The following is a 24,657-nucleotide window of genomic DNA, read 5'->3' as shown; positions in this document are numbered from 1 at the left end:
TGTCTATACTGGCTACTGAGGAGATTGAAATGACTTGGCCATATTTCGACATTTACAGGGAAAGCACCTACATTTAGTCCTAAGAATCCCAGCCCAATTACTATTACTGCTAATACTTATGTTATTATTATAATAATAATGCATATAACATTATGACGTTAACAATCCAGTTAAGAAACAATTGAATCTCTTTTTCCTGAGTTACTTCATCTCTTGTTTGCTTATCTGTTGCTAAATTTAAATAAAAAACAAACCACAAACCCAACATATTCCTGGTTATAAGTTGAAGTCCTGCTTAATCACCAGCCAAGAATACACAGAATTATTGATTTAAGCCCATATTTTGCAGCTAAGCTACAGCCTGCGGCTGCCTTTTGCAAAATTCTCCAAGTTTGGTTTAAGAATGACAAGCGGAAAATTGATAATTTCTTGTGCAAATTCTTCCAGCAGATATCTGGAATACCTTATCTATAGCCTGAATTTATCTTGCAGCGTTTTCCAACCATTGCTATATCATCATTTATGCAATTAAAAAGCCCTCTACTATAACAGAAACTCCGAGTCTTCATAGCCTGGAACAAACACTGATGGAGCACTGAGATTAACGCTTATAAACACATTATCTACTTCAAGTTGCTTGGAAATTAACTCATGGTAGAATAAGTGAAAACAAGCACTGCCAATGAAGACGAGCACTGACACATTTCCATCTGCCCAAAATCTCTTTTCTTCACTCATCCTAATAATGTTTTCTTTAGAGTTACTGTTTCCAGAAAACTGTAAGACATTGCTCTACAACAGAAGAGTTTTTCGATGGCCTCCAGCAAAATGTTGCTTTGGAGGTGATAATGTCCTGCTTTGGTCTCCAACAGCAATGTTGTGTTCTCACCACATTTCCTGGGGAAGGTGGTGATTCAGGCAGTAAGACACAGCGTTCAGTCCTGCCCACCTGCTCGCTCACTAGAGAAAGCTGCTGTCCATTTGTTGTTGCACCAGGAGCTCACATCCTTTATTTTTCTTGGTTAACATCACTGGCAGCAAATGGAGCTGCAAACCAGGACCTCGTATTATCATCTCGACTCCGGCAGCAACAGCTGCAGGTATGGTTCAGGCTGTGTATGAAGCAGCATGCAGATCTTGGAGTAGCCTGTATGTGGTGCTCCCAAACATCTTCCTCCTACCACTAAACCCAGGAATTTGGATAAACTTAAGGGGCTTAGTTTCTACCCTTTCTGGGAAGAGAGATGGGTGTCCACCTCCACTTCATGTTCCTTCTTTCTGGAGAGAACAGCTGAGTCACCGCAAGAAATCTGTCACCTACACAGGTCATCAATAAATCACTCTTTCCCTAACACCACCATCACCCCTAGAGCAAAGAGCGATCGGGAGCAGTGACTCAGAAGTGCGTGGGTCTGAATCACAACAACTCTAAGAGCTTCTCCTACAGCGACACTGTTTGCGCAGGGACTCTAACTTCGGGCCGTGCCCAAAGCCACAGGCTGGTCCAGCGGGAGCACCTTGCCACCGGATGCCAAATTCAACATCAGGAGCTGTGCAACCAAAAAAGAAACACTAATGGTGATGAAACACAAGGTGAGTCAGAGATAATTCCTGCACCTAAACTAGCTAACACCATATGGACAAAGTGATTCCTATTGAATCCCTACTCTGAGAGAATTAGAGGCACAATTTTAATCCTGACAGAGGTGTGAACTCAATGCCAAAGTCCAGGAAGTTTAAAAAAAAAGGATAAAAAAGACCAAAAAGTAAATACAGCTATATCTGGGTAAGAAACAAATTGTCATGTTTGCTCCATCAACCTGCTATCAGTGCTTAGGTCAACTGAATTTAAATCGCGCTGAATGACTGTCATAGTGACATGAAGTATGAAAGGCTGAGGGGTCACCCACAAAGCAGAGCTGGATGATCCAGTGCTGGGATCCAGAGATGGGAAAGTCAGGAGGAGTTGCAGAGCAGGGATAAATTACTGGACACTGAATGGTTCTTCTGAATGTTGAAAAATTGGTGGAAATGTCAAATTACAACATCAGTAAAAAATTGAGAAGTCATTGGGAAAGGTTTCCTATTTTCAATGAACTCTACTGACTACACTAAAGATTATCCCTAGCATTTCCCAGTGTCCGTACTCCAAATACAGGCAACACTGGTGCTAGTTAGCCTTTTGTCAAGCAGCTTGCTTTGTGGTTAATATGAGCCTTGTTTCCTCCACTGTGGGCTGACCTGCCCAACATCTCTGTCCAGATGTTACATCTCGTTTCTGTCCATGTATATTCAGGATTGAACGGAGTGGGGAGGAAGAAGAGTCTCCATGACTCCAGGCCCAGAAGTCTGCCCGTTAAGAAAAATGTATAAACAACATATTCCGTGAAGTGCAACAAAATCTATCACGCCTCACAATATAAAGTAGTTCAAACCTTGGAGATGCACAAAACTGAACTGGACACAGCCCTGAACAACCTGATTTGACTTTGAAGTTAGCCCTGCTCTGCAGATTGGACTGGAGACCTCTAAACCCTTCCAAACTAAACAGTTTTATGATTGCAATTGTCAACTCCCTCCTGCAGCCCCAACAGCAGAGAGGACCCACACCAAGAAGTGGGCAGACCGTGCTTTGCTTGCGCAACTTCCCCAGTTGATCTGCACTGTATTTGTTAACTAAATAACTGCATTTATGAGGGAGGAAAAAAACCGCTCTCCACTTTGGAGAGCAAGGAGAGGAGGAAAGACCCCATACCTGTACAAGCCAGCTCCCAAAGTGAAGGAAACAATCCACAAGCACCATGGTGTGAGCACTGGCACCTCTGGGACGGGCTGGTGCTCACTTGCTGTCTTGCCAGGGGATCTCCATCTCTCCTATTTCCCCCATTCCTCAAGGTGTCTTACCTTACTGGGAGGGCAAGTTTGTGGTGGCAGGGAAGTATCTCACCAGAGGTGCAGGACCTTGACTTTGGCCTCTGGCAGTAGCAGAATATCAGTAGAAAAACTAAAAGATTTTGTAGTGGGTCCAGAGCGAGCTTGTGGTGCAGAAGCCAAATCCAATTGTTCTAACTTTAATAGATTTACTTTACATTTGCACTGACATGGCTAAAAGAGGTTGCTGGCTCAGTATTTCTGCAAAAACAAGCAAAACACAAACTAGCAGCTGTTAAAGGAATACGCCACCACCCAAAACCACTTCCTTATGACAGGGCATTTTCACGCGTTCAAATTTTGTACAGCTCTCTGATGATTTCAGTATTAGGTTCAATTATGCTAGTTTCCTGATTCAGCTGGTGCGCGGAAGTGAATATGTCCTCTAAAATACTGAACGGTGCATACATATCTACAAAGTCTCCAGCTTTACAGAGAAAACTATAGTACATGAAAACAGTCTAAGCTGAATGTCCCCCACAATCACCTTCATTCAACCCAGGCCATTCAAATTGACCTTCTACATTTGTTACAGGCTTCAAAAGGACAATGTCCAAGCCACTCACAAAGTGGTTTCTGGTCTTTAAAAGACACCTTGTAGAAAGCTGTGCTGTCTGTTTGTTGATTTGGGGAGATAATTTTGAGTGGTGGAGACAAGGGGAGCAATGTAAATGGACAGAAATTCAGGAATAGGAAGAAGCACGACTGCTGCCGGCAAACTCCCACTACAGTAACTCCTGTGCCCAGGGAAATCACAAATGGCCACAAGAAGACGCAGGGAGAACCGAGTCAATCACAGTTTTTAGATGTGAAGCTCAGTACAAGATGTAGTTATGTCTGAGTTTGAGTATGACCTCAAGATCAACTTCAACTATGATTATAAATCAAGAGGACATTTATGGGAGGGCTCAGGGAGACAGACCTGAGAACCAAGGAAAGGTGGAAAGGTAAGCTCAAGACTCCCAACGAGGGAAAACTCTTAAAGCTACTGAGATCAGCAGCATAAATAGGATGATAAAACTGAGGACATCAACTACACCACCATATTTTTCTTTGGCCTAATGTCAGGGATGACTGTAGGCCTGTCACAGCCTGTGCTAATAGGCAGCCGCATATGTACAGCTCTTGAGGAAAGGGAAGTAAAATTTTATGTTGAGCCTAATATCAATAAGAACCTATGTAACAGTAAGACTCGTATTCCTCTCGCCTTTAGAGGAAATACTCGACTCTCTGAAAATGGCTTGTACTGCAGTCATTTACCAGAGATCAGGTCACCTCGGTCCTGCTACAGACAACGGAGAGTTGCTCAGTGGAGCTGAAGCTGTGATTTATTTCCATGTAAATCAGACCCCTACATCTGGTTGGATGAATTGCACCGTAAAATCTATTGACTGTATTGACTAGATCTCTACTGACTATAAAGAGAACTTAAATGCCTATTGCACGCATAGACCCATACATTAATACATCTAAATTTCGTTACCTTAATGTGGCTTTGAGTCCTGCCTCTCAGGCAAAAAGTTTCCCATCCCTCAAGAGTTTTCGGTGTAAATATCCAAATCCAAGTTAGTCACCCGAGTTCTCCTTTGTAGTCAGTGGAAATTTTCAGGCACTGCAAAAGGTGATTAATCTCACCTATTTTAGAATCACCTTTAGGATGAGATTAATTGCACTCCAGAAATTTCTATTTCCTGGTTTTTTTCAGCAGCTATAAAAGGAGTCCAGACAGCTACCTCAGATAAGGCGCTAGATGGATGGATCTCATTGTGAAGGTTGAGAGACAGCCTCTCAAGCCCTGATGAAAAGCAGGGAAACCAATACAGTTGCTTTAAGTAATTTAGCACTGAAGAGAATAGCGTATTTTAGAATGTACTATGCGATAATGCCATATTCTGAAACTGCTACGAGTATGCATCTGCTAGACCCCACCTCTGTGCAGTGTCATTGCACCCAGGACCTGACAAGGTAATGGAGCAACATCTACAATAACAAGTGAGACAAAATCAGGAGAAATGTCCAAATATCAGCAACAACGCAACTAGCAATATCTTCTTGTGTGTATTACAAAAATGATAAGAAATTTGGTAATGAAGGATCAGTGGGCTCTTCCTCCTGGCTTAGTACCACAAAAACCATTTTTTTGTTAATATGTCAAGATGTGGGGGTGAAGTATTTGAACTTCCACAGGAGTTTGATCCGCACAAGGAATGTTGGAACAGAGAAGGCAGAAGCCTTGGTAAAGTCCCATGAACAGAAAAGGAAAGGGTATAGAAAATAAAGTGTGTTATTGGATGCACACATAGGGTGAAACACATTATTTCAATGGGACAAAATTTCTTGGGGTTTTATCTAAGTCAAAGGCCTTATCCCAAAGCAAAGTGCCTTTTTTGCATAGACGCAGGAGGATATCCTCAAAGTGGCAAGATCTCACGTATAACAATTATGTCTATGTCATCCAAAGATGCTCGGTCCTGCTCTCTGTCCGCGAGGGCAGCTGGTGTGACCAGTGCCCATACCACTGACCTCACTTGCCTCCAAAGCAGGGAGCCACATGCAGACTCCTACGGGGAGTGGTCCCAGGTCTGTGGCAACACCTGGTCTGTGCCCAGTCACTCAGCTGTCTGAGACTAAAACCATGGCAGAGGTCATCCAGCAATGTTGTGTTACTGGCCAGTGCGTGCCGCTGCTCGGGAACATCCCCGGCACGGCTCTCCCAATTAGTCTAGAGACAGTTAATGACTACTCTAGGCATGAGAAAAACTGCTGCCATATCTGCAGTGCGAGGATGGTCCTGAGCAGTGACCCTGTCCACCTGGTGTCACTGCACAGATGATGTGTGTGGTCTGATCAGGGAGCTTCAACCAGTTGCGTGAATTGAAATTCTTCCAGCATGTCTCACAAGAGCAGCAGTGTTAGCAAAGGTAGAAGAGCAAATTCCAGTTCTTGTAATTACCTTCCTAAATTAATTCCCCTGCAATTTCAATCAGCTGCTCTTGACATTCCCTCCTCAGGGTGTAATCCCTCCTCATAAACACTCTGAGCAGTGCATGGAGAGGCATGAGGGGAACAAAGATAAGCAGAGCTGATGCTGCACTGCTGAGAGCCTGGTGGGCAGCTCCCCACCGTGCGCTTCAGGGATTTCACTATCAGTCCCTCAACAGCTGTACTTGCTTCTCCTCCATCCCTACTGAAAACAGAAAATTTTAGACTCTCTATTTACAGTCAGGGGGGAATGCCCTGTAAAAAATCTTCTGGTTAAGGATTAACATCTCTGTCCTTCACCTGAAATTAGGTATAACCCAAATCTAATGGCTCCCATAAAATATACAAGAACTAGGACTTGGGTGGATCGGGGCATTTAAGCCTTCAGCATTGCTTTAGATCTACTCTAGCGGCGGACAGCACTACGAACATTGAATTATTTTGTTACAGGAGATAAACACTTACCATGTCAAAAGCATGGAAAATCTGAGATGGGAAGATAACAATTAAATGCATATCACTGAACTAAATGGATAAACATATCCCAGCATTCAGGTTTTACCAAAAAGAAATGAGGAAATATTTGCTGTTTTGACATACGTGCAATGTCTCATAAAATCTTAGTTCTGGTATTAATTCACATGACTGGGAGAAACTACATGAAATGAAAAACTGGCTTCAGAGCTATAAATAAACCCATAACAAATGACACCGTACTATGCAGGAAGGGGGAAGTTGTTATTTAGTGAAATGCTGAATGGATTTTCTTAGTTCTGGTCTTATTAAGTGCTTCCTTAATGATCTACAAAAAGAATTAAATTAAATGTTAACAAAATTACGAGGTACTAATCTGGAAGGTGATCAAAACACCAGTGAGGACAGAAGAAAGTAAATATGAAAAGCATCTGGGATTAGACAACACCACTGGAAAGTCAACATGACAATCACAAACTAATACAGCTCGGCGAAGGAATGCAAAACGCATCCATACAGCTCTCAGAAAGAATTCTGAACACAGGGAGGACAAGCAAGGTGCAAGCATTCATAGCATGAAATAAAGCCTGTAAAGTCAAAGGAAGACAGACAACAGCCAACCCAGGCAGGATTATGATTCCTCCCATCACTGCCATACAATGGACCTGTAATGCTCCACCACCACGTACCAGCAACCTAGAAAAAGCAGGAAAAACTATAGCAAGATTAATGCATTTAGGAGAAGGGAGTGAGAGCATATGCCACCTCAAGAGAGACACTGGATGCTTCGGATGTCAGGGTCTCAGCATCTCTCCAAACTGAGATTTAGCAGTGATGGAGATAGTCAACTCCACCTCAGCATGGTTTTTAAAAGCCACACAAATGAGCAAAAGGCAGCACCTGTAAGGAGGGCAAGGTGTTATCCTGGTGACTATAACCAGAGGTGGCTATTAAGGTAGGGGAGGGATGAAGGCCTGTGATGGGTCCTGTGGAGAACAGTAGCTTAGGACGATCACGCACAGCCCAAGTAGAGCAGCAGGTTGGTTGTGCAGAGGAAGATGATGATACCTAGTGCTACTTTCCACCAAATCTCAGTCACGCCCTTCTGCTTTGGCTGCGTCACCTTGGATAGGTTCCTCCTGACGTCAGTGGGACCTTTCACTTGCTCCAAGTTAAACATGCTCTTAAGTAGTTTGATCACTTAAGGCTGGAGAAGGTAATTTATAGATTTCCAGCCTGAAAGTTCTCCCACAGTGCCCTTTTCCAAAGTAGGTTACCAGGAACCTAAATATCCCTGGGCATGTCCCTCTCTCCACAGAAAATGCTAAATTTCCCAACTATCATCTTAAGACAGAAGGCAGCATATACTTAACGGCTCCTGTGGACCATATTCCTTGTAAAGCTATTAATATTTAAGTTATCCCATTTAACAGAGTATCTGCCAGAAGCAATAGCAGATGCAATGTCTCCGTGCCTTCATTCCTTCTGTAAAATTCCATGCACAAGAAGGGAATATAGCGTTATTAAATACAAGAATAAACATTATCATTTATTTATACCATGCAAGGCTGATCATAGTAGCACCCAACCACCCAGCTGCCTGGCTATATCAAAGGTCACCAATCTATTATGTTTCTAAATAAGATATAACTGATCTTCACACTCACTTGACTGATTTTGTTTAGAAAGTTTCTTACGGTTGTTAAATTAGATCCAAAATATTCAAATTCAGACCTTGTCCTTGAATATACAAGCCATCACCTGACCTTGCACATATATCTCAATGCTGGAAAGGACCAAGAAGTACAGAACTGTGCTCTACATACATGCACAGGTTTGTATGTTGGCAAAGCTATCAATAAAGATGATTTAATCAAGAAAAGTTTGAAGACAAGGAGCCCCAAAGAAAGAACAGAAAGATGCCCGGTGAGTAAATGCCTTTGGGGTCATGTTTGGGAGAAGTAGGAACTGCTGGGGCACCTTCATGTTCACTCAAGCACACAGTGGTATATAACTGGCATTATATGTATGTGAGGATTTTTTAAGCCAGCTGTTAATATGCATAGTCCTTAGTTACTATTATTTCCATTAGGTTTGTTTTGAATGTTTCTACATTCTGCACCAAAACGAGAGAAATGGGTGTGGAAGGTCTCTCCCTGCTCATTTTTGAAACGTTTCCCCAATCTCCATCTCAGCTTAAAACAAGAAGTAAAACTCATGTGACCTCTCCACCTGGCAGCCGACCCAGAGGTGCCCAGACCCTGCTGTGCCCCGTGATGATCTGATGATGTTTGCTGTGAGGAGCAGAGAGGCACGAGAAGAAACTGAGATGGCTTTTACAAGCCGAGTGGTACCTCCAACCAGACTACCTACCACCCCTAGCTGCTGCGCTGCAGATATTGCAATAACTCTAGTCCTGGGCTTTATCATTAAAGGACCATCGGACTAGACGATCTTTGAAGGTCCCTTCCAACCCAACAGATTCTATGATTCTATGACTTGATTCTATGACTTGATTCCAGGACTGCTGGGGCAGCACTGAGATGATGCTACTCTTCACTACCAAGTTTCTCAAAAGAGAAGAAAAACACCATTTGCTGGCTGTTGGAATGGTTTTGCTGTATCACATCTGGTCAAAATGATGAAATGTGGGACTGCTCAGTTTCACAGAAATTACACCAGGGGCTATGACTATTTTCTGAGGGTCTCATTCCTCGGCTGAGCTGGCGGCATCAAAAGACTGGCTGCTGAGTGTTTGCTGTCGCTGTTATCACCGATGCTCGCCCACACATCGCACCTTCCCTCATGCATCACCGGCCGCGGTGGATCTCAACACCCATCCAGATGAGGCTGCACCATGTGGTGTGCACAGCGGATTGCACTTGCAGAAGGGCACTCAGGGACCTGCATCCCCAGGGATTTTGGGGGGACACTGAGCTGCATGCCTGTGCTCCAGGCAGCCTTGAGCCTGCAGCTCCGGCAAGCCCATCAAACAGGCATGAAGCAGCACCAAAACTCAGCAAGTTAGAAGCGTAGCCATGGCAACACCAAGGGCACAAGCTGACCGACCCGACCCATGGGTACCCACTATGGGAGTGGGTCTCGCTGTCAGCACCAACACCCTAGCAAAGAGTTATGAGACTGTAGGTGAAAACACACCTATTCCCACCAAAGTGTCAGGTCTATCATTTCAGCTCTGGAGCTGAAACAAGCGTTGGGCATCTACGAGCTGCTGAATCAATTCTGAAGCTATGGTTGTGGCTGGCAAACTGCTCAGATTATACATTCTGTGGCTCCCCCAGGTTCTGCTGACCCTTCTCGTTCCCACCAGCAAACCCCAGGTGTCAGCAGCTGGTGAGCACAGCCTGCCATGCCAGCTGGTCCCAGCAGCTGAGATGACACGGTCGCATCTCACTAAACCGCACACAGACCCAGGGCACACTCCGCAAGCCTCGACGGAGATGCAATAGCAGAGGTGTGCGGTGAGGTCTCCAATGACTAAGACTTCATTATTTTTTACAAAGTATACTGCAGAATATTTATCCATGCATTACAATGGATTAGCATAAATAATTAAAACAGAACTCGTATTGGCGAGCACATGAGCAAAGGGCAATTGCTAATGGACCAGTCTTGCTCTGCTGCTCTGGGGACTCACTTAGACACACAAGTCTGTGCCAAACAGGACAAGGAAGGATTCATATTTGTCCTTCTTACCCCGACCATGTTCCCATCTCAGCCCAGATGGCTGACACAGACAGGCTGACGGATCAACACATCTTACGGAGCACCTCCCGAAGGGCAAAGAGGAGTATAATGGAAAGTCCCCAGACCTTCAACCTGTTCTCCGAGTCCCTCAACACTCTTTTCCGCAAACAACCCACCCACAATCAGTCATGCAAGAGGTGCTCGCTGGTGCTTCCCAGAAACACTGACGGTTTGATGGATCGCGTGACTCTGCCTCGTCTTTTTATTCCAGGCATTAAAAGGTATTGAAATAAGATGGCATGGCAAATAGGGAAGGGTTTTCAAGTGTTCCCCATGGCTTCCCTCTCCCATCGGCAGGTATGCCGTGGTGAACCACATCAGCAGAGGGCAGCCACTATTGCACGCTTTCACAAAAAAGAAAACCTGATCCCAAGCCTTTTCCTAGTCTTATTTTCCCATGAAAGTAAAGTCTGTAGCTGTCTAAGAGGATGGTATGAAAATAAGAGTATCTCCTAGCTACTTCTCCTTCAGCCTCTCTTTTCTTTAAGTCAGGTTGAAAATTTTCCACAAATTGATCTGAATTTTGTTACCTTTCTGGACTCTGTCCATTATCCACCAAAGATTTAGTGCTTACAATTAAAAAGAAACTGGAAAACAAAAATCTTACCTGTTTTCAATTTTCCATTTGATTCCTTTATGCTTCTGTACATAAAGTGTTTGGATGGCTCGTGGAGGCCAACAGGTCTCCAGTTGGTCTCCCTGGCCAAAGCACGCATCCCACGAGGCACAACCGCAGGGGTTTCCTGCAATATATTGTGCTGCACAACACAAAGGGAAACACCCCGCAGGAACAGCAGTTATCCCTACAGGGGCACCAGCTCAGAAAAGAGCAGCCATAGATTGTAGCCCGACCCACAACCCCCAAGAGACGTTTCCAAATTAAAAACCTCAAAGCTTAAACCAGATTTTATTTATTTTAATTTTTTACTGAAAATGTTCTGCAGGAGTTTAGCTTTACAGAGGCGAAATTTTTTTCATGGGAAAATCAATTTTCTCTTCCCAACTATGCCATTAAGATATTGCCATATTGCCAAGAAGTCTGTGAACCCTGGTGTCCTAGCAGAGGGGAACTTCATGGGTGTGAGGTAAATTTCATGCCTAGCAGAGCTGCCAGAGAATAAACGTTTTCAGATGGTGAAGGAAACAGAATCAGCGTCTTTGGGACCAAATCACCTTTCTCTTCGCTATAAGGATAGGCTTGGACAAACTCACTTGTGCAGAACAAAGAAGGAGGAAGAATCGCAAGGAAAATATCTCATGTCGCTTTCCGTAAATCACTGCCAGTGAAAGCAGAACACTAAAATTGCCATCAGGAATTTACCCCTTTCTCCCCTGCATCTTTGTCTCCAGGGCTTGGTAGTCCCCGATCACGTTTATGCATTCTCATTGAATTATTTCAATACATTGAATCATTTCAGTAGATCTAACCCCACCTAAACCAAAGTGAGTGTTTACAACAGGCACTGCGTCAAACCATATTTATGTGCACATTAGAGCAGTGAGATACACACAGGATCATGACCCCTTTGCAGCCATATGGGTATCACTGTACGACTTAACGAGATCCCATCTGTACCACCCTTGTAAAAGTTCTGGCATCCAAAGCTTTTGCAAAGGCCTCGCAAAGCCCCTTCCTGTCCCCACCCAACACCCTCGGCGTGTCCTGGAAGTCACAACCTTTTTCCATCAGGAGCTTCCCACCTCCTAAACCCTGGGATATACAGAGCACAGGAGTCCTTTGCATCATCTCTTCATTAAACGCCTCTGAATGCTTGGGTCTGTAAGGAGTTCATCACATCCACCCATGCTGCAAACCCTTTTGGCCCTCGGCTGCTTATTCTCTCGGCTTTTTCGTATCCGAGAGCAACCTTCTTACTCTTAATTTTGGCTGCATGTTATTTATTGCAAAGTTACTCAGAAGATTGAGACAAAGTGTAACGTGTCATTAAGATAAATGGGACTCTTCCTGAAAATTAAAACAGCATCAAATTTGTATTTTTTTTTATGGAAAGGCTGGCAATCTCTCACCTACCCAAGGGAAAGTGTGAACAGTTCTAGTGTGAAAAGAAGCACTGGGGGACTGCTGGGATGGCACTACGCAGGGTCACAGCAGCACCTCCAACATGAGAGAGACTCCTTTTCAGAAAGAAAAAAAAATGTTAAAAGACAATTCATTTGAAAGCAAGAACAAAGAGTCTGGATCCATCAGCTTAGGTGCTGCTTCCCCATGGCACTGCTCCTGCTCTCCAGCAAGTCGTCGTTCTCCAGTCGCAGGAACAAGCTCTGAAGCCTGTCAGCGAGATCTCAGCACACTCTTCCATCGCTTTCGGCAGATTTCTTTTGTAGAGTTTGATCCTACAGTGAGGTAAAGAGCCCACAACTTTCACTGAGTTCAGGAGAAGCTGAGACTGAACAGAAATACAGTGTGGCTAAGGGTAGCCTTGGACTACTGAGCCCCCCAGGGTGTCCTGGGAAAGGATGGGATGTCTGTGCTGGGGAGCGGGACTTGTGTATTTTACTTCCTATAAGGATAAGGACTCCAAAAAGTGGGGGTTTTTTTAATTAAATTTGAATTTGGCACTGATTGTCTTAACAAGACTGCTATTGACTTCTATGAGAGCAGGTCAGACCCACATCTCAGTTTTGAGCAGCCACCAAAGACAAGCTGGCCAGATAGTGCATCGGGTCCACAACCAAGAAGGATCAAACCTTACAAACATGCTGAATTTTTTCCCGTTCTATGATCCATGTTGCATAAGGATCTTAAGGTTTACCACACATCTGGAGAGCTATCTAAAATGAATGTTGAGACTTGGAAATTCTTAGACCATTGCAAATAAACGTGAATCTCTCCCCTCGTCTCAGCCTTTCTAGACTCATCCACCGTCCTGTTACGTATAGCCAGACATGAGCCTGGGCATGGATTTAACCCAGCTGCCACAGCTGGGCCACAAACAGAGAGATGCCAAACTGCTCATAAAGCCCCACTTATGCAATTGGGGGGGGGGTGTTAATTAAGGCAGGATAAACGGGGAGCCCCTCTGTCTAGACGTGGCTCTCCCCAACAAGAAACAGCGTTACACAACACTGAGCACGATCGAACAGCAAGCTCCGGACCAAAGACTCTTCCCAGCACAACCCACCCCAAATGCTGTCACCGCCTGCCTGCTAGCGCAGGGTTTCCTGCAGCAAAAAAAGGGGCGAAAGAACTGAAAAAGTGTCACGGCATCCAGTGTCCGCATTTTCACAGAAATGAAGCTGGAAAGCAGGAACCTGTGTCCCAAGATGGACTTTACGAAAACACTGACAAGAGGGAAGCAGAAATGAGTGAGTGGCACAAGCAGCACTTTAGTAGCGAACGCTGCCTTTTACTCCTCACCCAGGGCTAAATCCCTGCAAACATCAATGAGAAATTTGCCTGAAGGTAAAATCACAGCCCTGCACTCAAGGTGTTTATTGGCAAGTGCAAAGACTACACGGATGGTCAGGACTTCCCAAGATCCAGCTCCGGGCTCACAGCCCATGCAGCCGAGAGCACTTTGTTTGACTTTGGCAAATAAACCAATTTCAGAAATCATTGCTTAAATCCTCTATCACAGAGAGCTCCGTAGACGCTATAGCATTAAAGAAAAACAGTAACACCATGATCACTGATAATCCCTTGCATTTTCAAACACATTCACAACACTAAAGCCCACATTTATTTTAATAGAACCCTGACAACTCCATTCTGGGCTGTAAACAGATTTAGTTTTTCTACATTCCCTATGAAAACTTAAGGGAACAGAATTTTTAGGAATGCAAAACAGTGGTCATTTATTTGACTTGTCACCTTTGTGCCACAAAACGAGTTTGTTTCGTCTCAGTTCGCTTGTGGCCAGTTTTAAGTTTCTGGTTGACAGCACTGCAAGGCTCGGTTCTCATGCACTGCGGGGTGACGGTGACTCGACCAAAAGCCAACGGTTTTCATTTGACACTTTCAACTACTGAAAGTCGGCTCACTCGGGGTTTATACCAGCCAGTTTAACCGCACGCGATGCTCCAGGCTGAACTGGAGCCGGCAGCGTTCCCCCTTACGCACTTTTGAGCCTTCAAACTGCTCAGCACTCGGGTCTTTCTGGCACCCCTTTTCCAGGGTCCAAGCCACAGGGGCTGGGACATGCCGCTCCAAGGCAAGGCGGGTGTACGCGCAGGGGAGAGACACAGACTTAAAAGCAGCTTGCTCATTTTGGAAAACCCGACGACAGATAATAAATAAATAAATAAACCAACCAACCAACCAGCACACCCCGTAATAAGACCCTTGCTGTACCCCCACCTCGGTGCTGGAGGGAGACCCCCGGAGCGCCTGACGCCCAGAATGATAAAGCAAAACGGTGGCCCCCGGGGCGCATCTCCCGGGGGCAACCCCCGGGGCATCCCCCCCCGCCCCCGCCCCGCTCCGCTCTCCGCGGAGGGCAGCGCGCCCGCGTTACTCACACGAAGGCGTGATAGAGCAGCGCCCAGCCGCGGGGTCGCTCCAGGGCGTCGTAGATCAAAGTTTGGATGCGGCGGTACTTGGCGTGGTTCCGCTTCACCGGGCGGCTCAGGGGGGTCTTCGCCAGCAGCCCCAGCCCCGGCGGGCTCCGCTTGCCGCCCTCCTCCTTCCCGCCGCCCTCCAGCAGCAGCGTCCCGTCGCGGTCGGCGCCGGTGCCCAGGGCTAGCGAGCCCTGCTCGGGGTCGCCAACGCCGCCCGCCGCCGCTCGCCGCCCCGCCGCCGCCGCCGCCGCCGCCGCCCCGCCGGCCGCGCTACCGCCCGCCGCGCCGCGCCGAGCCTTCAGCCCCATGGTCGCCGCCGGGCCCCGGAGGCGAGCTGCAGATCGGCGGCGGCAGCCCCGGGAGCCCCAAGGCCATGATCCGAGCTCCCCGCCCCTCCCCCCAAAAAAATGATTTCTTTATCGATGTATATATATATACATGGATGCATATATATATATATATGTATATAGGGAGGGAAGGGGGTAAAAAAATAAAGGTGGGATGGGGGAGGCAGTCACATCCCCGCTCACATCCCCGTCAGGTCATCCTCGCCGGCAGGAGCGCGGCGGGCACCTGGGCCGGCGCAAGGGAGGGAAATCATCGCGGAGTTTATTTACCAGCCCGATGCCCGAGCCCCTTCCTCCCCCCCCCACCCTCCCCCCCTCCCGCCTCCTCTTCCTCCTCCTCCCAGCTCCTGCCTTCCCCCCCCCGCCCCCCCCCCCCCCCCCCAAGCCCTCACGTTAGGGAGTGGCCCATTGTATGCAGCCAGCAAATAGCCGGGCGCCCGCCCCCCGCTCCCCCAGCCCCGGGTGTCTAGTCATCCACGCTGCGTGGGGCACCGGCGCCGGCTCTCCGCCACGGGGCCGCCCCCCCCCTCCCCCGGCCCCGCTTGCCAGCCCCCGACAGCCGCCGCTGGGGCCGCCGGAGCCGAGCGGGGAGATCCCGGCAGCCGGCGGAAGGGGAGACCCCGCTCGACACCCGGGGATCCCCCTGCAGCATCACAGCCCCCCTCCCCCGCTGCGGCTGGAGGGGAGGGAGAGGAGGGGAGGGGAGGGGGAGGGCATCCCCGGCCCCCGGCGGGGGGTTGCTTTCACCGCCGGAGCAGGAAGGAGCGGAGGATGGGGATGAAGGATGCCGGGAGAGGCGGCGGGTGGGCGGCTGGAGGCGCTGCCTGACGATGCGGCTCGTTCCGAGCCCAGCCGGAGCCTCCGCCCGCGGAGCGGGGATTGGGGGTGGGGGACAGCACGGCCGGGCAGCCCCCGGCCCCATCGCGGAGCTGCTTTTTGCACGGGTCTCCTGTGGGAGATGTTGCTCCTGCCCCAGCCCGGGCTGCGGTCCCCAGCCCGGGGCGCTCCCCGAGGGAGCAGCGCCGGGGAGCCAAGCCCGGCTGCAGCCCCGGGGGGGTCCGCCCTGACCGTCGGACTAATAGCTACCCCCCACCCCCCCGCTTTAGCATCCCGGTCCAGTCTCGGCCCTAAATCCTTGAAGGGATGTGAATTTGGCCGTGAAGAAGGTGGGAAGAGACAGCTTTTGTGTGCCCTGCACCTTTGGTGCCCTGGGATTTCTGGCAGAACACACCAGCAACATCGTAGCCCTCTCCTGGCAGAGCTGCTCTTGAGTAAAAACCTGACTGCAGGGCTGAGCGTTCGCATAGCTACACCTTGGGAGGATACAAAAGGGTCTAACACAGCCTTTCTTTCTCGCCTGATAAGAATAATAATAAAAAATAAATAAATAATTTTTAAAAAGACAAAAAGACAAAGCCTTACAGATTGCTGGTTATTTTCATGAGAGGTCCTCCTCCTCCTCCAGATGGGGGAGTTTTCCTGGTATCTCCTGAAGAGATGCCAAGACACCCAAGAGCCCTTCCAGACTTATAAGAGAAGCAGATTTGCCACCTACTCTAACTGCTCCCGCTCCATTCCCCAGGGGATTTGTGAGCTGAGCAGCCCTCCTGTTTCACACACCAGGAAGGACAGTAGATGGACAGGGAGCTCCTGGAAGTGATTTTTGGACCTACCACAGGGCTGCAGGGGCCATATTACCTTGGACCAGACTATAGGCCACTACTGGAGATGTCCCAGGTCACACAAAAATTACACTTCTGCCATCCCATTGCTGGGTGGAAGAAGGACTGTTTCCCCTCTGATATTTGGACCTTCTGAGGGTCCAGACTGAGCAGATTCAGTGCCAAAGAAGAAAAAATGGCTCTCACAGCCTGGAGCTCCCCCTGCTATTGTTCCCCTCCCAGTTCATAGCTAACACATCTGCTTTCAGCTCTGCAAGCTCCAGCATTAATATGTCTCAGGCTCCATCTGATTTTGAACCTTTGCAACCTCAAGGGATTTGTCCACAAGCAGATGCGAGCAGACAGCACGGTGTCTCACCCCCACGGCCACCGCGTCAGCAGCCAGTGTCGGGTTTGCTGAGATCTCCATGACACTATCAGCAAGAAGTGGCTGGCCCGAGCGCGGCACCGGGAAGGCACGCATTCCGCTCCCCGCTCGGCTAACATCTATCAGCATCATTTGAATGTCATTTATAGCTGTATTCCCAAGGAGGGCTGTGGGAGGCTAGGAAGTTTTGATAACTGGGCCATTTATCTCTCTCCAGCTCCTGTTCTACCTCAGTACAATAGCGATGATACTTCCCAATACCACAGGGGAGCTATAAGCATTAGTGAGGATGTATGGGGCACTGAGAATAGAGCACTTACTTCAGAGAACACCCCATGCCTTGACTTCATCCCAGCATTACATAGGAAGAGGTGGGAGGGGAAGGGGGAAGGAAAGAAAATTTATAGCTAACCAGTTCATCACAGTTTTGAACCGCAACAGTAAATGTTCAAACTGAAAAGGGGATGGTAAATAATTTTCACGGGGGGGGGGGGGGGTGGGGGGCAGTAAATTATTTTCACCTGCAAAGGGTTGTACCAATGTCAAATAGCAATAGGCGATTGATAGGCAGGCACATCAGTTTGTTTGGCTTTTACAACCCTTACATCAGGGACATAACACTTTTCAGTACCAGCTACATTTGGGGTTTTTTCAGTTGCATCCTCCGAAAGACAGCCGCTCAGACGTTTTCAAGTTCCAAATCACCCCCATACAAACCACCTTTTGAGACCCAACAGGAAAGAGTTTCCATCTCCTCTCCAAATTTAAAATCCCATTACTTAGTGTCGGGAATTCTCCTCCTCCATACTCCTCCATCTGGGATAACTATTGCACAGACGTAGTCGTACTGGCCAGGGAGCAGTGTAACGCAAGGGGAGTTAGCTAAAGCCTTCTAAATCAGAGCAAAGACACCCAGCACCATCAAGGGGATCTGGATCAGACCCTGGTACTGGTGCTGCGGTACCTCTTTGGCGGAACTGCTGTTTGGGACCTCAGTGCTATTGCCCACCTGCTGGCAAAGCTCCCGCTGACATCAAAGGGAGTTTGGCCAGATGGAGCACTCCAGGCTATGATTTGGCTTGATGAGCAATTACGCTCCATTACTATTATTTATGATGTGTTGCTGGCAGCACCCGGTGTGCACAGGTTTGATATCCACCTCCTTGGCTGACACTGGAGATGTCTGTAATCAAAAGCAAGTGCTTCTGCCGAGCTGGAGTTTGCAGCCAGGAGGCCGTAAGAGGCTCTGTTGGGAGTGTGCAGAGGGACCTGCAATAAGCATCTCCCAGTAGGTTGTGCTGGCCCTTGTCAAACAGAAAACTGGTTCATCGTAGAGATTGTAGCCTAAAATCGGAGAAAAACAGGAAGGGATTATATCTGTGGGTCAAGATAATGTGGCGTTATCTTGGCTTATTCATAAGATATCAGATCAGCTGGGTTCTTGTGAATGACAAAGCACAGGACTGCTTGGTAAACCACACACAAACACACAGAGTGTGTTTTAGTTGAGCCACATGCACATTCAGCTGGAAGATCCGGATCGTGTTTACAAGAAGGAAAGCTTCAAACAGAAAACCAGTTACTCTGCGAAAGACTTCAGGGGCAAAGGGGCAACAGCTGATCATGAGCTTCAGTGACACAGGAGCAAAGACCTGGCACTTGAAAAAATGGGCAGGGGGATATATAGGAACTGGGAGCAGAAAGCAACGCTGTCTATAGCATGAGAGAAACTGTCGTTAAAATGTCACGTACTATTTCAGTAGGACACGCTTTGAGAAAGGTGCTGAAGAGCAGAACCACAGGGATCGGTTTCTGGGATGAAAGATTTGAAGCTCAAGGACCTCTTGACCTACCAGTCTTGGCAATAACAAGACCCAGCACATGGAGGGTGAAGCTATGTAACCATAGGGTAAGTGGGATCTCGGTTTCACTGTAAGCACACAAGTGGTGGTGGATTTTTTTGCCTTTCTCTTTCTTTCCTTCTGCTGGCTCCTCTATCTTATCAAGCGAAAATTTTGCAGTCCTTCAAGGCTTCTTGTTTCTCATTTAGGGTGAGAAGATCTCATCCCATTTTTAGCTGCTCTCTAACACCAACCTCCGCTCAACCTTTCTTAGAAGCTCCATCAAGCACCCTCATGCACTGTCCTCCAAAGGTTTTGAGGAGGACTCCACCCATGCACAAACCTACTTCACGATCCTTTTCAACCATTCTGTTAAAACTCACTACTGGGATGCCCAGAAAATCTACCAACGAGCCTACGCCCAGCCTGGAAGCGCCTACTGGTGAATGCCAAATGAGGCAGTGTAAGTACAAAGTGCAGCACTGATAACCCAGTTGATAGGAGCAGTCTAGCCATAAAAGAGACCTGAAGCCCCGTGGGTGCTGATTTCGGGGATTGCTCTTGCAGACACAGCACTTTGCTGACACAGCTACGTTGTTCAAAGACCCAACCTGCCTTGTCTACTCTGACTTCAGTGTTCAGCAGCTCAAGTGTTTCCTCTCTCCTCTTTTTCCATCCATATCCTCCTTCTTCCTTAGAGTTACACATCAAGCACTTTTTTTTAGGGCTTGTTTCTTAGGGTTTAGCATTGAGGGAATCTAAGCTGTGGCTGCTGCTCCTGCCTGCTGAACTCACACAAAATGAACCTGTCAGTCAAGCAGTGGAACAGCCTAGCCAAGCATGAAGCACTCCCAGACTCGCTCTTAAGTCAGAGTTGTAGGTTTGATCTTTATTTTTAAAAGTTGCAGCCTAGTTTAACTTGAAGTTACCGCCTGTGATTTGCAGATGGTCAAAGCGATCGAAATGTCTCTTTCTGGCTTCCAGATCTTTGCATGAACTCCACAAAACCGGGCCAGGCTGCAAAGCAGACCAAAGTCTTGTTGGGGAGACTGAAATCAGTGTCTGCTCCTTGAATCTGCTGATTGAAGAGGGCTGAAGACGTCCATGAAATCTCAAAGCTGTGCAGAAATATAGAAGATAGCTATGCCAGCCAGCGCTTCCCACCCCAGACTGCAGATGAGCCTGATGAAAAGTGGCTGCTGCCTCAAGCTGTTTTCCTTTTCTCTGCAGCGACAAGGTGCAGCTGGAAACCAGAGTCTACATTAGCTCCCATTCAGAGTTGGAATAACCATGGGGCTGGTGCTGCTGGTCCCCAACTGTGCAAAACTCATTAGAAGAAAAAAAAAAAAACCACAACACAAAAAGCACCAAAATAAAACACCAACTGTAAAATACCTTCATAGAAACAGTGCTTACTTGAGGGAAAGGCTTACCAGGACAGGTCCCCTGGTCTGAGAGCTGGCAGGTAAATGTTCCCTGGATTGCTACTGCAGCAGCTTCAACCTAGCAGGCAATATTACTGCCTGTCAGCAGTGGAAATGAGTCCACAGAAATCACCTGTGCCAACTCTGTTCTCCCTAAGCTAGTCCCCTGGCACACAGCGATGCCCTGAGCACAAGAGGTGGCTGCCTGTGCCATCCATAGAAATGGGAGATCAACTGCCAGCTGTCATTGGCCTCGCTGCCTACTACCTTCACGGAAAACATAAAGAAGAGAATAAATCTCCACCACTACAAATTACTGCATGGACAAAAGAAAATCAATACACTGTAACTTCACACTGTCTCAATGCCATTAAAAGATCGTTGCAAACCAATCAAAAGAGCATCCATAATTCACTCATGCTCACCTTACCGAATCCACGGCGTAGCACAGAAAGCAGGTGTGCATCCATAATCTTGTCCCATCATTTTGCACAGTCCTTGTCTTTGAGACAGGAGGAGGGATTTCAGACAGCAAGGTTTACAGGCTTTGCTGGGCCTTGTCCAGCAGCAGCTCCAAACCTTGGACTCCTGGATCCTTCCTTGCTCTCCCGAGCCCTGACCATCCTAGTCCTTTACTTTCTTGAAAAAAATACTCGTCCTAAACATTTTTGTTCCTCAATTCACCAAGCAGAGCACGCTTAACCTTTTCAGGCTTTTGGATCTGCCTTACTATGATTCTTTTCCAGGCATCCCCCTTTAGCACACGAGGCATGGCAGCACTGTAGCATTGTCCTGGTTTGAGGAAAAACATTAAATGTCAAAGGGATGCCTCAAAAAATAGCGTGGTTCTTCAGGGAAGGAAAACAACAAAAAAAAGATGGGTCTTCATGGGTCTTTCACCTTCCCTCATCTAATCTCATGTTTTACAACTTTTTCTGAGCCACTTGATATTTCTCACTTCCCCTCCTGACTGTAAGAGAATGAAAGTAAGGTGAGAGTCGCACATCCAGGTGCTGGGACATCACGGGATCAGCCCGAAATCCTGACCTTTGAACTCCCATCACTACAGCTGGCAACTCTCAGGAATATGTAGGGGAATCACTACTGAATGAAATTATTTTTCCATTTCTTTTCAGATAATTTTTACGTTTACAGATTGTGCCTAATATAATATAGTCTCTCCATGTTAAAGTGAGTCTATCAATCTGATATTTTCCCTAACATTAGAATAATGCATTGAAATGTCAGTACTGGAAATTTGATCGTGCTATGGATTCAACAACAAATGAGGTCACTCTAGGGTTACTTGGAGGTGCAGCCTGTGACTGCTTTTACAAAGGGCTCCCAGGAAATTCCTTCTTTCCCTTCAGACTTGAAGTCATGTTTGCAAGCATGTGTTCAGGGAACCTACCCACTGATTTCCTTTACGCTGTCTACTTTTAAACAAGGAAGCAGCCTGGCTTAGCAAACCAGTATCTCTTTCGGGTATTTTCTGGGGATATTTATCCAATACTTCTAAATTTATGCTGAACAGGAGTGGCCACAAGGCATGATTTGAGGTAGAAGAGGGGGAAGGGTGGTCACATGTGAGAGAAACCTTTGCATATCAGTTTATATTTGCTATAAACTGACCCATTGCAAATTCCTCAGTCAAGTCCCTTCTAGTGGAGATAGATAAAGAGAGGCCTTTGCTTTGAATGTCTTGGGTGTCGGAATTATGTTTCTCCATGACATGGGCTCCATCACTGTTGGTAAAATATGAGGATGATTAAATACTAGTACAACATCACCACCGGTTCTGGGTAGGACCATAACTGGTTATACAAAGAATCACACAAACCGAAATGGTGATGTTGGCTGTCAAGCCATCATGGTACTGTCTGCTTTACAACACTCAATAGTCCTATTCCAGTACAGTCTTAATAACTTTGGTTGGAGCTCTCTCTGATGGATAGGAAGCAGTTTTCAGATATTCACAGAATCACAGAATGATTTGAGGCTGGAAAGGACCTCTGGAGGTCACCTGGTACAATCACCCTGCTCTAGCAGGACCACCTAGAGCCGGTTGCCCAGGTCTCCTTTGAATGTATCCAAGGCTGGAGACTCCACAATTAAGTATTACCTCATTTCTGACTTCCGAACACCCAGCAACACAAAGGATCAATTGAAGTACCTGACATATGCTTTACTTTCAATGAATTTAACCAAGAACTGCACTATGATTCACAGCTATCAGCCCTTCGAATATGGAACCCAACTCTGGTTTGCAAAGCCATCTCTATTTCACATTCAGTCCTTGAGAGGAGAACATCTTTTAAGGAGCCTGTGGGCTGGCAATGATTCTAAGGGCAAAGTTTCTGTCCATTGTCTTTGGTAGCAGCAAGGTTTCACTCCAGTCTTCCAAGGATGCCACTTATCACCTTCCCCAAGTACAGGAAGAAATTGCCCTGTGTTAGCTTCTGTCTTCGCAACTGTAAAAGTGAAAATCTATTTCCAGCCTCTCTTTCCTTGTGTCTCTGAGATGACACAAAAACCATCGCCAACTTTCCCCTCTCATCAGAAGCAATCTCTGATAAGCACCTCCTTAAGGGCTCTCTGAACACTACAGCTCTGAAGGACCAGCAAAAGCCTTCAAGTGAACACCGCATACATACCTCCGTTTTCAGAAGGCTTCTCTCAGTGCAGACATTGTTCTGCACATGCAGACACAGATGTCCTGCCCATGCCGTCTCTTCGTGCTGAAAACAACAGCGAGCTACACAATGCTAGGAGCTGAGAAACCTTTCTCTACCTGGTTCGCAGCTGAAAAGACTCACCCTAATACACACATCCCCTTTGAATGATGCTCCCAAATCTACAGTTTCTGTTGTTGCCAAATGTTGGCTTTCTATTTCATAATTTGCACCTTCTGTGTGCTATTTTTCAGAAGAAGTGGATTATCATTGACTATAGACAACTGTGCTTCAATGCACAGAGGTAAATATTGATCATCCTGCACAGGACCGAAGTTAACTTCAGGCACAAAGCTATGGCGTGGCTCTAGTCTCGGGCAGCTCCCAGCTATAGCATCATGCTTGTAGCTTAGAGAGCAAGGAATGCACTAGGAATCTGCTAAACTGAATATTTATTCCACTTTTCCGGACAGCAAATGTCCACACCTCCCACACTGAGTGATGTGGGACCCTGCACTGTCAGAGCGCCCTGTTTCTACTACCAATATCTTTGCTGTTCTTAGGAAGAGTTGCTTAGGAAGTAGCTGTAGGAACACGGTCGCAAGGCTTTGCTTTGGAACAACCCTCTGCCTTACCCAGCAGGTTGCACTTGCTGGAACATTGCAAATGTGGGTCTGGTTGAGTCCAGGGTACCTGTCCAGCCACGATATGGATGTGCTTCTAAAATCATATTATTGCTTAGCTTGATTTCAGAATGGCATATCGAAAGAAACTGTGATCAGAGACAATATGTCTAGAAGACACAGCAGGAAGGAATAAGATTTGCTGTCGTCTGCTCAGGAGGAGAGTTGATTTGGCAATTAATACGTAGGTGTAGCACTTACAAGATCTTGCTTTCTCTTCCTACTGTTACTTATTCCCTGTGTGGCTGTGATCAATGTCACTCCATGTCCCGTTCAGGGAGCAGTTGTTTGTCTTGGTTCTTTAAGCAGTTGTTTGTCTTGGTTCTTTAAGACTTTGTCCCGTGCTTCATTTTCTTCCAAGGCCAGTGCACCGAGTTCACTGGAGCATTAGGGCTTTAGTGCTTGGAGACTACAAGCTCTGGCACTACGCAGGGCCTGGCATGATGAATGGGATCCCTCAGTGCCGCAAGAACAGAAATGCTACATTACTAATAAGCAGGTGAACGAGGAGGTATATAGCAGTGCTGTTCTTAAGTATGTGGATTGAGGTACCGGCAGTGAAAGCACATCTGTTCGTCTCATCTCCACCAGATGGTTTCTTTCAGCGCCTGAAGTTACTGTCATTTATTTCATCGGTAATTTAGTTCAGGGCTTGCTGAGGAGTGGACACATCCCAGGTAGGAGAGTAGTGGTCTGACACCTGAAAACTTTGCTAGGAACATAAATCCGCGGAAATTCTTCAGCAGTAAGTTAAAGACTCTCTCAGAGTTTCTTTTGAATTGGTATGAACTGATTAAAAAAGATTTTTCTTTTTTATCATGTGATAAATTAATCTCTTTTTTTAATTACTATTCATTCTTGTAAACAAGTTTTGGGAGAAGAAGGGAAATCACTTTTTGTTCACTAAAAATAGACTGAAAGTTGATTCCTCTTCAGTTTAAAAAATAAAAACAAGATGGATAGGTTTG

General features: G+C 46.8%; 1 protein-coding gene across 2 annotated transcripts in view; it reads right to left on the bottom strand.

Moving 5' to 3' along the window:
- KCNQ3 (potassium voltage-gated channel subfamily Q member 3) overlaps window positions 1-14,981 on the bottom strand; it is a 214,598-nt gene extending 199,617 nt beyond the window's left edge. For both annotated transcript variants that reach the window (XM_054193166.1, XM_054193167.1), the window contains exon 1: window positions 14,635-14,981. In XM_054193166.1, coding sequence (XP_054049141.1) covers window positions 14,635-14,981 — 347 coding nt within the window. The remainder of the gene's footprint in view (window positions 1-14,634) is intronic.
- Window positions 14,982-24,657: the final 9,676 nt, after the last annotated feature.

This window comes from Rissa tridactyla, chromosome 2 (assembly GCF_028500815.1).
Source record: "Rissa tridactyla isolate bRisTri1 chromosome 2, bRisTri1.patW.cur.20221130, whole genome shotgun sequence".
Classification (NCBI taxonomy): domain Eukaryota; kingdom Metazoa; phylum Chordata; class Aves; order Charadriiformes; family Laridae; genus Rissa; species Rissa tridactyla.
This window is presented reverse-complemented; position numbering and strand designations above follow the sequence as displayed.